The following is a 15537-nucleotide window of genomic DNA, read 5'->3' on the forward strand; positions in this document are numbered from 1 at the left end:
CACCATGATTTTTTTCTCTCTTTATGCCCATAGCAGCCAAGGCCTCACTGGTATTTTTACAGCATGGGATGTTGCATTGTCTTGCATGAAAATGATTTTACTCCAGAAGGCACGGTTATTCTTTTTACACCATGGCAGGAAATGGGCAGTTAGGAACTCAACATATTTTGCTGATGTCATTTTGCCACCTTCAGGAACCTTAAAGGGGCCTACCAACTCATTTCAAATGATCCCAGCCCAAAACATCACTCCACTGCCTCCTTGCTGACATTGCAGCCTTGTTGGGACATGGTGGCAATCCACCAACCATCCAGACCTCCATCCATCTGAACCATTCAGTGTAGCATGGCATTCATCAGAGATTAAAACAGTTTGAAAATTAGTCTTCATATATTTCTGAGCCCACTGCAATCGTTTCTCCTTGTGGGCATTGGGGTGGCCGAAATACAGCTTTACGCACAGCAGCAGTCATCTGGAGCATCCTGCATCGAGAAGTTCTTGGGACTCCTTTGGCACCAGCAGCTTCAAATACCTGGCTGCTACTCGTGAGTGGATTTTTCACAGCTGCTTTCTTAATACGATGAATTTGCCTGACAGAAACTTTCCTTAATACGCCTCTATCTGAACTAAACCGTCTGCTTTCTGAATCACACACAGATCTTTTCACAGTACAATGGTCTCTCTTAATTTTTCATGAAATATTCAGTGTTTTCATACCTTTTGCAAGATACTGCACTATTTCATGCTTTTCATCTCCAGAAAGATCTTTCTTTTTCCCCATATTGCATTAAACCTGTGACTTGCTTAATAATGTGGACCAACCTCCTTAAGTAGTTTCACTTTAATTTGGCTCTCCTGGCAAACTAATTACCAAACCTGTCCGAGATTGATGTCAGTGATGTAAACTGACAGGAGAAGCATCAAAATTGAAATTTTTTATATAAAAAATCAAAATCAAATGTTTGTTTAACTGAAATTGTATTTGCATTATAATTTGGAACACAGTGTATATATTTTTTATAATTATGTTTATTGAGTTTTCATTATAGTACAAATATAACAAGACTTCACCAAAAGAAAAACAACACCTCAAAAAAACAAACCAACAAACAAAAAAAAAACACAAATAGCTCAGATTTATATAAAACAAAACTACACCATAATATAACAGGTTAGAAAAAAAAAGTTTCAAAAAGATAAAGAAAATGACAAAGAAAGTCCAATGTCCAGGGAGTTACAAGATTTCAATATTCCTTGTAGTATAATAGGGCGAAGACGAGGTACCAAATAGTCCATATATGGGGTCCAGACTTTATAAAACTGTCTTTTGATGTAGTACATATGTAAGACACTCCATTGGAATCAACTCAAAAATAATCTTATGCCAACCTTTAAGTGATGGAGGTTTATCACTGATCCAATTAAGTAAAATATTTTTTTCTGGCAGCAAAGGATAGAATATTATACAATTTCTTATTAGCACATGTGAAACAATGCATCCATTAGGTATACCCAACACCAGTGAGACTGGGTCAAAATCCAACTGAATATTAAAGATCTTTTCCATTTCCCCTAGCACCAAAAACCAATACCTTTGCAGTCTGTTACATGACAATAGACAATGTGTTAAAGTGCCTATTTTAGTTTTACACTTTAAAAACATAGGTGATAAAGAGGGGTTAAAAATGCCTGCGTTCAGGGGAAATATGGAGTCTATGTATGATTTCAAATTGTATTTGTATTCTCTTGTACGTGTACAAACAGATATTTTCTTAGCATAAGACCAAATGTCATCCCATGTTTCATTATCAATATCAGTATCTAACTCTTCTTTCCATTTAGATTTAATTCTCCATGTATTAACAGGAGAAATTGAACACAAAGAACCATAAAACCTACCCAGAGACATTTTTCCAGATGATAAAAATAATAGTCTCTCAATAGAAGACATTTCACAATTCCTAACAAGTGTTGTGCTATTAGTAATATAATGTCTCAATTGGAGGAAACGAAAAAAATCCTGAACAACTGATACGTCTGAGTTAACTCCTCAAATGACATTAACTTATTGTCTGAAAACATATCCCCGAGCCTAATAAGTCCCAAACTACACCAGAGATTAAAACCATCATCCGAAATTCCTGGGGTAAAATCAGGATTGTTTAATATTGGGGTAAAGAAAGAAGTGAATTTAGATCTACCTTCAAGCCTACAGACTGATCTTGATGCTTTTAGAGTATTAACTATAATTGGATTATCATATATCTCTTTTATTTTTTGAAAGCTCTTAACAAAAAGAAGGGCTCTTAAAGGTAATTGTGAAAATGAGGATTCAATATCTAATCAAGTTGAGGAAGAATCATTACTAAACCACTCTGCAATGTATCTCAGGTGAGAATTTAACTGATACATCTTAATATTGCCCCCCACCAGATAGAGTACTGACATTTTTAATCTAGGTCCATGTTTACTCCATAAAGGAAGTCAACCAGCTATTCGGGCCCTTTAATACCCTATTTGAGAATAGTATAGGAACCATTTGAAAAGGATATAATAATTTGGGTAACACAATCATCTTAACAAGTGCTATCTGACCTAGCTAAGATACTGGCAAGGAATTCCAATGTTCTAAATCCTGCTGTATTTTCTCAAATAAAGGAACAAAATTAGATTTATACATCTGCTTCAAAGATGTAGAGATAGAAATATCTAAACAGATGAAACCTAGAGGTGACCACTTAAAAGGAAAACAGGGCACAATATTAGGTTTGGAAATAAGAGTACCTAAAGGCATAGCTTCAGATTTAGCTAAAATAATTTTATAACCAGAAAAGGTACCGAACCAGATAATTAACTCAATCAAAGCAGGAACTGATCTCTCAGGCTCAGATTAAAAAAAAAGCAATACATCATCAGCATAAAGCACAGTGTTATGATGTATATGTCCTATCTGTAAACCTGGAATAGATGTTGCCGTTGCTGATTGCTTCAGCTAGAGGCTCCATAGCCATTGCAAATAAAAGAAGTGACAAGGGGCAACCCTGCCTGGTGCCTCTATGCATAGGGGGAAAAAAATCAGATCTAAAGCCATTTATCAATTCAGCAGAGCATTGGTCTGTATACAGTACTCTGATCCATTGCACAAAAATTTCACCTAGGCCAATTTTTTTCAAAAAAAAAGAAAAAAGAAAAGATAGAACCACTCAATACAGTCAAACGCCTTCTCCGCATCCAAAGACAGAACTAGCCCATCTATGGATTTCCCTTTAAAGGTGAAAGTAACATTTAAAAGACGTCTAATATTATCAGATGAATTCCTACCCTGTATAAATGCCTGTTTGATCAATCCCAATTATTGTCCGCAGATTTTTTTCAAGACGCACTGCTAAAATTTTAGAAAGCAATTTCCACATTCAGTAATGCAATTGGCCTTTAAACAGGGCTTTTACCTTTCTTTAATTTCTTTTACCTTTTTTTTTACCTCTCCATAAGCGAGATATTAGCTTCTCTAAGGGTCTTTGGTAATTCTTTAACAACAAATTAATAATTAAACATATTAAGCAACGGGTATACAAGCAACTCTTGAAACTTCTTTAAAAAATTCTCCGCAAAACCCATCTGGCCCTGGTGATTTACCATTCATTAGAGCATTAATAGCATTGATAACCTCCTGTCTAGTAAAAGGGCCATTGAGAGCTTATTTTTGTGTAACTGAAATTGTCAGGAGATTAATTTTAGAGAAAAAGTCAACCAACTATTTGAGATGGTCACCTATTTTCTCAGAGGAATATGGATTGATATAAAAATCTCTAAAGGAGTTATTTATATTCTTATTATCATGGAAAATATTATCATCTAAGCCAACAATAGTGGCAATAAACTGTAATGCTGCACGTTGTTTTGCAATATATGCTAGAAATCTCCCAGGCATGTCTCCATGCTGATAAAATCTTTGTTTTGAGTATCTTATTTTCTTCTCTACATCCACAGTGAGGAGACAGTCAAGAGCTGCTCTAACTGCTTGTAACTCTTTCAATAAACCTGCTGAAGGAGATCTATTAAACATTTTTCCTTAACCAATAACTGAGTCTCTAAGACCCTTTGATTAATCATCCTTTGATGTTTTTTAGAGGAAGTATATGAAATAATTAGCCCCCTTGCATAAGCTTTACAGGTTTCCCATAATAAAGATGGATTATGTGTGGATAAAGAATTAATAGATAGAAAGGATTTAAATTCGGAAGAAAAGTAAACTAAATATGTGCCGTCACTAAGGTTTGCAATATTAAGTCTCCACTGTATAGAACAGTCCACTGTGTTCCTAAATGGAAGCTCCATAGTGACACTGGCATGATCTGACAGTAAAATACTTTCTATATTACAAGATTGTACTAAATGCATATCTGTTTTGGGAATAAAAAAAGTAATCTAATCTTGACTGACAATGATAGGAGGTAGAAAAAAAATGTATATTCCTTATCTGCAGGGTGAAGAGTTCTCCAGACATCTACAAAACCAAGATCTTTACAAATACTCTGAAGAGATCTCGCCTGTGCAGTTAGAGATGCAGAGCAATGTTGGAGCCTATCTACAAGGGGATTCAATACACAATTGAAATTTCCACCCACAATTGTTAAACCTGCTGACCTGGCAATCAAGTCCAAAAACATTTTAGTAATAAAGTCAGCTGGATGAGCTGTATGAGAATACGAGCTGTATAAGTATGAGAATAATTTAACCTTGCAACCTGCCTTCAATAATAACATAGCAACCATCCCTATCTTCAATACAGTTTAAAATTTTGAATGGTAAATTACATTTAATGAGAATAGCAACACCTCTACTTCTAGATGTAAAAGAAGAAAAGTATATCTGCCCAAATTTGTATCTGTTATGATTTTAGATGTTCTAAGTCACTCAAATGAGTCTCTTGTAAAAGAACGATTTCAATATTTCCTTTTTTCCTCAAATATCTCAAACATTCCAAGTACAAATCCCAAGCACTGACATTCAATATTGTACAGACAATCAGTGCAAACATAATACAGATAATCACAGAATATTTTCCTGTAAGTGTACCCTTAGGAAATCTGAGCTTTAAACAAAAATTAAATAAAATACCAATAAAACATAGAAAACTATACAAGGGAACAAACCCGCAAAATAAACCAAAAACCTTGTTTGTGTCATGCTTCCCTTGCTCCTCATGTTCTCCCTTAGTCCATGTGTCATGTTCTGATTGGTTGTTCATGGTCATGTGTTTCTGAGTTATATTCTGTCATTGGTTCTCTTGTTCCTTGTGTCACTTCCCCATTGGTTGTCTTAGTCATGTGTTCTCTTAGTTCTTGTATTTATAGCCATTGTCTTCCACATATTCCTTGGTTGTGTATTGTCAATGTAACCTGCTTTTGTTGAGTCATTAAGTCAAGTCTGTTCAAGTCTGTTCAAGTCTGTTCAAGCCACTTCGCCCTCAAGCCAGCCGGCCGCTTCGCACTCAAGCCTGCCGCGCCAGTGTCTCGCCCCGAGATGACCGCCGTGCCAGTGTCTCGCCCCGAGATGGCTGCCGTGCCAGTGTCTCCCCCCGAGATGGCCGCCGCGCCAATGTCTCGCCACGAGATGGCCACCATGCCAGTGCCTCGCCCCGAGATGGCCGTCATGCCAGAGCCTCGCCCCGAGATGGCCAACACGCCAGAGCCTTGACATGCCACGGCTGCCACGCCTGAGCCTCACCGTGCCACGCCTGAACCTCGCCATGCCACGGCTGCCACGCCAGAGCCTTGCCATCCCATGCCAGAGCCTCACCACGCCACGGCTGACACACCTGCCACACCAGAGCCCCCTGTCATAAAACCTGCCCTGGCTTTCCCCTAGTATTTTTTGGGGGGGGTTATAGGTACCAAGCTCCTGCAGCTGCGGAGCTTGGTACACCATTGAACCATGGCCCAGGTCCTCCAATGCACCGGGACCCCACGCTTCAAGACCCAGGTCCTCCCATGCTCCATGGCCCAGGTCCTCCCATGACCCACCATCCCTCTTCTCCACCACCCTCCTTGACTGTTTTTGTTTTGGTTCCTTTTTTTCCTATTTTTGTTTTGGGTGTCAGGAGCCGCCCTTAGAGGGGGGGGATCTGTCACAGGTGTTTTGGTTTTGTGTTCATGTTTTGGATTTCATGTCTTTTATTTTGTAGTTTGTTTCATGTTCCTTGTTTGGTCATGCTTCCCTTGCTCCTCATGTTCTCCCTTAGTACATGTGTCATGTTTTGATTGGTTGTTCATAGTCATGTGTTTCTGAGTTATATTCTGTCATTGGTTCCCTTGTTCCTTGTGTCACTTCCCCATTGGTTGTCTTAGTCATGTGTTCTCTTAGTTCTTGTATTTATAGCCATTGTCTTCCCCATGTTCCTTGGATGTGTATTGTCAATGTAACCTGCTGTCGGTGAGTCATTTACTGTGGGGTTTGTGGATGAGGAGCCCCACAATCCCACAGTACCATCCTCATCAGACTGTCTCCATGCCCCTACGTTCATGTCAGGAGTTATTTATGCCACGCCAGTGCTCGCTCCCGCCATGCCTGACATGCCTGCCACGCCAGTGTCTCCTCTCAAGCCTGCGGCTGCGGAGCTTGGTACATCATTCAGTCCCTCCAGAAAAACGCAATTATGCGATCGCCTGATTTCATGCATAATCAGCCAAAGTCCGCATATTTATGCGGGGGTCTCAATTTTTTGCACTTGGGTTCTCACTACGCTCGCCTTCAGTGGACTCCATGTTACATCCGTAAAGTTATAAAACTTTATGATGACAGGCCTGGGTCATTGTTTAGGTCCTGGTAATGGCGCTTTCGTTCTGTTTCATTCCATCTGACTGCCAGAGGCAGTGTAAACGATACTTTTTTCTAGTACTCGCCGATACCGATGCCTATACATTTATTAATTTCTCTCGCTCCCTTTTTTTTTGATGTTGCAGTTTTCCAAGCACAAGACAATGAGATGTATAAATGTAGGACAGCTACAATCCACGGATACTGACACATATCCTGTTTTCACCCAAATGTTTACATCCACTTAAACCATAACCGACTGTATTTACATGAGATACTCCACACGATAGACATTTTGACAACTATGTGTGCATTTGACCATTCAGGCACAAGGAGAACCGATCATGTGCTGTCTGAGAGAACTGGGATCGTGCACAAGAAAAAGAGAGAGCACGTGCTAGAGAGAGAAAGAGCGCTTCTGGTCTGTTTCATTCAGCGCAATTCCGCCTATCCCACCTTTTAATAATCAATAACGAATTGTGATTGAAAGCATGCAGTTCGCAATGTGTGTGTTGTCATCATTAATTTTTAACAAGTATTTCCACCCCTCTGAGGCTGACATTGTTTATACTGCTGCCGCCGGTGTCTCTGTGCATGTAAAATTCTGTCAGTTACGTCACATGAGGTATCAGTCTTTGGTATCGGGGTATTTTTTAAACTACGAGTACAAGTACATGAGCTTGGTATCGGGCCTGATACCGATATTGGTATCAGTATCGGTGCATCCCTAATATATATATTGTTATTATGTCTTCGTACCATTATCCCGCTTAACTTAAACCTTAAGGTGCTATCCGAGGTTGTTATTAGTTAGTAACTATGACTCAAAGCTTGATTGCCACTGGTTTTCCACTGACTTGTAAGCTGTGCCCTAAATAATCTTCTCCTGGATGACGGTCATGACATCTGCCTGTCGTGTTTGGGTGCTCAACATCTGAGAGACTGTAGCCTTTTACCTATGTTGGAACAACAGCTCCGTCTTGTTGAGTTAGACCCTAATTCAATGGTGAAACTTGGGCAGTTGGATGCAGTCCCTTTGTGAACTCGGAAGCATAAGGTGTCCGCGGTAGCCGGCGCTCCCCTCCCATCTAAGAAGAAGGCCACATCATGAAGCCATGAACATTCACATGTTGAGGAAAATTCACTTTCTAAGATGGTTTCTGTGCTTTCTTCAGAGATGGCAGAGCTGAAACGCCTGCTTCACTTGCTTTAGCCTGTCTTATCTGCTATACCTGTGAAGATGACACAGGAGGATGAGAATGTTCAGAATCAGGGAATTGGGGAAGAGTCTCTTGATTCCTCTTGTTTTTCATATCATTCTGATATGGATGTGCTTTCTACTTTCTACTTGCTTCAGATTCTTTTTTTCGTGATCATGGAGATGCTTGTAGATGTTGCTGCACAATCATCTCCTCAGGATGTTTTCACTGGTTATCCTGCAGCAGAGGGGTCTAGTGGGGGATCTGTTCAGTCATCTGGACAGGCCCAGTCCTCTACCGATGATACTTTGGCCACACTTCGAATGGCAATGGGTCCAGTCTGCCCAAATGAATTTTTTTCAGACAGGCCACAGCTGCGGCTTCTTTTGCCAAGGCACAATGTAAAGATTTTGTGGCTGAATTTTCAAATGCCCTCACTGGTTCTGGTCCACCTAAGCAGCGCTCAAAGATTGCTCAGACACTAGCATCTATGGCTGAAGCAGATTCCATTGGGGTTCTCCCGTGCTCTGGAAATAGACCAGCCTGTTGCAGCTTTGGTGGTGTCTCCTGACGAGGCACTACAAGGGAATGTGCAATGTCCCAGCACTCAATGTTAAAAAAGGCACACAAGTCTGTTGCTTACATTACTCGTGCAGAAAACACAATCTGCCAGTTACTTCTTGCTGCCACCAGTATGTTGGAACCAGCAAATGTTGATCCCTCCATTTCACAGTTTCTGCAGACCACTCTCTTGGCAATGGGCCATGTGACCCAGAAGCTGGGTAGTCTTACAGCCACACACCTGGTAGCCCGCCACCAAGAGTGGCTTGCCCAAGCATGGCTACCTAGGGACTGTAAGAAAACCTTGAGAGATCTTCCATTCCCGGGCATCTTTTTGGTCCTAATGTTCCAGAATTCAATCAATCAATCAATCAATCAATAAATCAATCTTTATTTATAAAGCACATTTAAAAACAGCTGATGCTGACCAAAGTGCTGTACATGTCACAAACATAAAAATAACATAAAAAAAAAAAAAAAAAAAAGGTGCAGCACAACCCTACCTTTAGGATGCCAGCAATTCAGACCCGTCATCACTATGCCACACCGGAGCAACGTTTCCATCAGCACGCTACACCTCAGTCACAGCCCCCTCAAAGGTCTCGTGTTACTGATGATGCGAGAGTTTTTTGGCCACCTATCGACCACTAAAAGTCACACACATAAAGCCTGAGACATTCAGGCCGGTGGTCGATCATTTTTCTATAGAACAGCTGGAGTACTGGAGGACCAACACAGCAGACCCCTGGGTTTTGACAACTCTGAGGGGATATACTCTACAGTATTGCCGCCGGCCTCCCAGATTTTCAAGAATTGTTCCTACAATTGTCAGAGACACAGTTTGTGCAATGGCTCTCTCTCAGGAACTTTGTTCACTGTTAGAGAAGGAAGCCACAGAAAAAGTTCATCCCCTCATTCAGGGAGAGTTCAGGTTCTATTTGACATATTTTCTTGTTCCGAAGAAGGACAGTGGTTTCCACCCAATTCTTGATTTGAAGCACCTGAATTTGTTCCTAAAGGTCCTTCCTTTTCAAATACTGCGCACAGCCATCATTCTTCGGTCTTTGACAGCAGACGATTGGTTTGTAAGTGTGAAAAAGATACTTTCATACTTTCACATCCCAATTGCTGTTCATCACAGAAAGTTTCTGCATTTCAGTTTCCTGAATCAAGTGTACCAGTTCAAGGTACTACCGTTCGGACTTTCCCTTGCTCCTCGCGTCTTCACAAGGTTTGTGAGCGCAGATCTTTCTCCTCTTTTGATGAGAGGTATGCGTATTCTGCCCTATTTGGACGACTGGCTTCTTTGTGCCCCCACGAAACAGCAGGCTGTGCAAGACTCCAGACTACTTTTGAGACATGTGCGGAAGTTGGGTTTTACTGTGAACGGGAAAAAGAGCTGTCTGATTCCAAAACAGGCCACTACGTTCATAGGAATGACCTTGAATTCCCACCTAATGTTTGCCTCCCTGTCTCAGGAATGTCTAACCAACATTCTGTAACTTTTGGCTCGCTTTCGCCCGGGTGTGTCTTTGCAGTACGAGGTGGTCCTACAACTAATAGGGATGTTAACAACAGCTACAGTGGTGATTCGCCTGGGTTTACTCCCCCTCAGACCCCTACAGTTATGGAACAACAGTTTGCGGCTAAATCCTACCAGACATCGCCATTGGCTGGATGCAATTTCTCACCGTTGCATCAGTGCACTGAGGCAGTGGAGACAGGTTGAGTTTCTGAAGGCAGGAGGGCCCCTGGGTTTTGTTCCCTCTCGTCGAGAATTGGTCACTTGTTTGTTGCTGAGACTTCTGACAGACAATCCGTGGAAACTTCCCCTCAGGAAGCTGGAGGCAAGGGTCTGGCACCCTGATCCAGCTCGTGTACACAGCTTTGGGTGTGGACATTGGGTTAAATCCTTCTCTGGAGCATTGGGACCCTGCGGTTATCCATACCATCTCTAATGCCAGGGCTTCTTCCACACAACAGATTTATGCTTTCTGTCGTAAGCTTTTTTGTACATGGTGTGTGGAGCAGGGGCTTGATCCTGCAGAATGTGACATACCGAGCACCTTAAACTTTCTTCAACATTTACTGGAGGAGGGCAAGGCAGCTTCCACGTTGAAAGTGTATGTCGCTGCGATTTCTGCATATCATTTTCCAGTTGGTGGATTTTCTGTGGGATCTCACAGTCTTGTCTGCAGTTTTCTGAAGGGTGCACAACATCTGAACCCTGCTCGGACTCCTCACTTCCCTGTGTGGGATCTGTCACTTGTGCTTGCGTTCCTTTGTACATCCCAGTTTGAGCCCTTGCAAAGCATTGACATTAAATGGATGTCCTTGAAGACTGCTTTTTTGTTGGCTATCGCATCTGCGAAACGAGTCAGTGAGTTTCACGCGCTGTCTGTTAGCACATTGTGCTTGCATTGGTTGCCGGATGATTCCAGGGTGGTTCTACGACCCAATCCTTCTTTTCTTCTTAAAGTCCTTCTTCCTCAGTTCATGAACCAGCACACTGAACTGGCCTCTTTACAGACTTCTTCAGGGTCTGACTCAAGTGCCCAACTTTTGTGTCCTGTGCGTGTCTTGAAGTGCAATGTGAGCTCTACTGCTCAATTTAGGCAGTCAGACCAGTTATTTGTCTGCTATGGTGGTGTGAAGAATGGTGCTCCAGTGTCAAAGCATAGATTGTCAAACTGGATGGTGGAGACCATTACACAGCAGAAAGGCCACTGCCCTGGAGACTAAACTGCCATTCCACTAGGGCCATCTCATCTTCATGGAATGTTTTTAGAGGAGTTTCCTTGGCGGATATCTGCACTGCTGCTACCTGGTCTTTGTCCATGCACGTTTGCCTGGTTTTATAAAGTCAGTGTTGTTGCTCATCATGCCGTTAGTTTTGCAGTTCGTCAGGAGTGGCCTTAATTTTCATCAGGTGGGTGGCAGTCAGTAGGAATAAAACAGAACACTAGTTACGCATGTAACTGTGGTTCTGTGAATTACGGATGACCGCCAGAGTTCTTGGTCACTCAGAATGTGCGAGAAAGTCAAACCGAGGCAGAGTGCAGAGCTGCGGTAGCTTATAACCCTCCAGGGCTCAGCATACATCACTACGTGACTTTGTTGGTATATTATCTCGACTTATCTAGCTGGCACTGCGATAATCCATAGTGTTTACACTGCCTCTGGCGGTCATCCGGAAATCACAGAACCACATTTACATGCGTAACTTAACGTTTCAATCTTTAAGTAATTGGGCAGCCCCCTTTCAAAGAAATGCATTCGATTACTGCCTTCCGTTCCCTCTGGCAAACCGACAAGACGCAAATTACACCTGCGCCCGCTATTCTCCAAATCGTCGATGTGCGCTGACATTTCGCTCACTTTCTTTTGAAGAAAGTCAACCACTGTAGCCTGCAAGGATTTCATTGAATTTTCTGTACTGGCTATTCGTTCCTCCACCTGGCCCACTCGCTCCACCAGGGCCTGGAACTGAACAGTTTGATCATTTATCGCGGCTAGAACAGTATTCACTTTCTCATCTATTACCTGCATAATGTTTTCAGTTAATTTGTCCAAAGCTTGAGCAAAGTTGGAGCATGAGCAAGAGCTTGAGCTTCACGTTCATGTCGTCCATATTAACTTAATGCTCATCGCCTCTGATAGTAAAACTTTTCAGAGCAATCTTCTTAGCTTTGGGCATTCTGTCAGATCCTTTTGAAAAATACTGATCTAAAGATATGGCACTCCCTCCTTCTTAGTATATATATAAAAAAAAAAATTCTTAAATTCTTTATGTATATATATATATATATATATATATATATATATATATATATATATATATATATATATATATATATATATATATATATATATATATATATTAGGGCTGTCAAACGATTAATCACGATTAATCGCATACAAAATAAAAGTTTGAGTTTGCCTAATATATGTGGGTGTACTGTGTGTAATTATTTTGTATATATAAATACAAACACATCCATGTATATATTTGAGAAATATTTACAAGTATATGTATTTATTTATATTTTTATATAATTTATATTATATATAAATAAATTTTTTGTACATTAATAACATATTTCTCTTAAATATATACATTCATTTGTGTGTATTTATATATACATATTATTTACATACATTACTCACACATATATTATGCAAACTCAAACTTATTTTGTATGTGATTAATCGCGATTAATCGTTTGACAGCCCTAATATATATATATATATATTTCTGTGTCCCTCCCTCTTATATCCTCTTTCATAATAGATAGGTACCATCATTTTGAGTTAAATGTGTTCAAAAGTCTGAAAATCTGCATGTAACTTTAAGGAATGTCACTGCCAAACACAGTTTTTGCAATAAAGCAAACTTTTTTGGGTGTTATTCCATAATATTTGGTATTTATATGTGTACAACTGTTCAGAACTGTGCTAGCTAACCATGTGCTCATTAACATCTTTGAGCTAGCTAGGCTCAAAAGTATCTAAAATTGTCACAACTAAAACTTCACCACGTTTCAGTTGTGACTGTTTCGGTAGTGACATTGTTTTGGTAGTGACAAAAGGGAACACAATCGTTTATTTTGGGAAAATAAACATTTTAGTACAGTTATGCAAATCAATAGAATTTTAATATGTTTTATTATGCAAATCATTACTTTTAGTATGTTAGTTAAAATTCTGCAATGTGATGTGGTGGCTACCAACAAATTACTGTCACTAATGAAAATGTGCAGTTACGACCGAAACATGGGGTGTTTTGTCAAAAATAAAGTATACTGAATTATCAGCTAAGATGTTATTATAGTGTTTGGTTCAATGTATATTCAAACTAATGAATCCTTAACTTTGAAATCAGTATGAGAAATTTTTACAGAGAAAGATTGGATTCAAAATAGAACAAACCTCATAAATTACATTTGAAATATTGTTAAAATTGTAATGGTTGATTTACCTGTGTATAGGTCAATGTAACCTTTCTTATTAAATTATTTATCATTGTGTTTCGGTAGTGACAAATTTGGGGAGATGGAAAATATTCTAAAACTGTTCTAAAAAACACAATATGAGAATTAACTGTACACTTACTAGAAATGTGTACCTTGGATATTATATTATTATAATATTATATTATTACAGTTTGCATACATACAAAATTTGTGGAAAAAGACATTTTTTTTAAAGATGTTTCCAACTCTGAATTTGAACCAATTCTGTTGAATGGCCCATATATTTATTTCTTATATATATATATATATGAGAGAGAGAAAGAGGGAGAGCTTTTTTTTTTTTTATTTTATTTTTTTTTTTATAAATGTGGTTCTTATCACATTTTGAAAGCATTGTTATGTTTCTGCTCAGGCAGCTCAGACGGATGACCCTCTGAAGTATGCAGTAGCCACGGTTCTGGTGAGAGTTCTTGCAGAAAACAGGTTTCCGCCCCAGTTCAACCGTTCAGCGTACCGTGGCTTTGTCAGTGAGAGCACAAGTCCTGCCTCGCTTGTCATGACGTATGGCAACAAATTACTTATCCTGGAGGCCACGGATCAAGACTTCACGGATGTACGTGACTCAACAAGATCACAACACTACAAGACCACATACAATTCTTACAACCACACAGCAGTAACATCTCAGTGTCAACATCCAATTTCAACATCACAAAGGCTCTGGTTTGACATTTGTTGCATGAAATATGGATTTATGTTCCTGTTTAAGACTAAGAAACTGAGTTTGTTTTATGTTTGTGGTTTAAAGGGTTTCAATCCCAGGCTGCAGTATTCTCTAAACTCTCAACACAACAGCTCTCGGTTCTTTTACATTACACAAGAGGGACTGCTCATTGCTAAAACCAACCAACTACACCCGAGCCACAAATACTTCCTAGAGGTATGGCACATAGAATATATTAATATGTGAAATCTGAACAATATTCTACTACTACTTGCTCTAGAAAATGACAATTGACAACTGTGTTGCAGGTTCTAGCCACTGACCTTGAATCAGGAGACATTGTTAAAGCTGCATTACATGTGGAAGTTCTTCAGAAAGGCCAGCCAGGTAGAAAATCTTCAAGAATTATTATTATAGGCACAATATATAAGATTTTTGGATTAAAATATCCAAAAACCATTAGAACAGTGTTATATATTTTATTGACTTGTGTACTTACATTATCCCAAATGTTTCCAAGAATGTTTAAATCCAGAGAAATAAGCAATTTTAACCAGGACACGGACCGTGTCCACACGTCGCCAATCAATGACATATACCCGCGTTACTCTCGGTTTCCGGTTTTATTTTAGTTCATTTTAGTTATATAGCTTAACACAGCAAGTCTTATTGTTTAAATCTCGTTTTCTTGATTTACAGCGAATACCATGTTTTAACCTGCCTAATATTGATCTAGCTTACTGCAGTGTTCATTAAGTGTCTCATAGCAGCCGCCAAACACGGAGTAACACTATAACTTTCAACACACAAATGGATCTAATATGATAAAACAGCGCTTGACCGGAAGACGCGGAAACGGCGACTGCAGCATAATAAATGCTCCACTGCTCTCGAGCAGTATGTCATGCTTGTCTGTCATTAGCAATCGCTGCAGCGGCCTTGTTTCTGCTCGCACAGCACTAGGCCATGCTCTGCTTCATACTACAGTAATGTTAAAGGAACACTCCACTTTTTTTGAAAATAGGCTCATTGTCCAACTCCCCTAGAGTTAAACAGTTGAGTTTTACCGTTTTCGAATACATTCAGCCGATCTCCGGTTCTGGCGGTACCTCTTTTAGCATAGCTTAGCATAGTTCATTGAATCTGATTAGACCGTTAGCATCGTGCTTAAAAATGACCAAAGACTTTTGATATTTTTCCTATTTAAAACTTGACTCTTCTGTAGTTAAATCGTGTACTAAGACCGACAGAAAATGAAAAT

General features: G+C 39.8%; 1 protein-coding gene across 1 annotated transcript in view; it reads left to right on the forward strand.

The window, feature by feature from the left end:
- LOC137023214 (cadherin-related family member 5) overlaps window positions 1-15307 on the forward strand; it is a 24292-nt gene extending 8985 nt beyond the window's left edge. The window contains exons 9-10 of the mRNA XM_067389973.1: window positions 13965-14492; window positions 14585-15307. Of these exons, the coding sequence (XP_067246074.1) occupies window positions 13965-14492; window positions 14585-14908 (852 nt within the window). The 3' untranslated portion in view covers window positions 14909-15307. The remainder of the gene's footprint in view (window positions 1-13964; window positions 14493-14584) is intronic.
- The last annotated feature ends 230 nt before the right edge of the window (window positions 15308-15537 follow it).

This window comes from Chanodichthys erythropterus, chromosome 7 (assembly GCF_024489055.1).
Source record: "Chanodichthys erythropterus isolate Z2021 chromosome 7, ASM2448905v1, whole genome shotgun sequence".
In the NCBI taxonomy this organism is placed as follows: Eukaryota; Metazoa; Chordata; class Actinopteri; order Cypriniformes; family Xenocyprididae; genus Chanodichthys; species Chanodichthys erythropterus.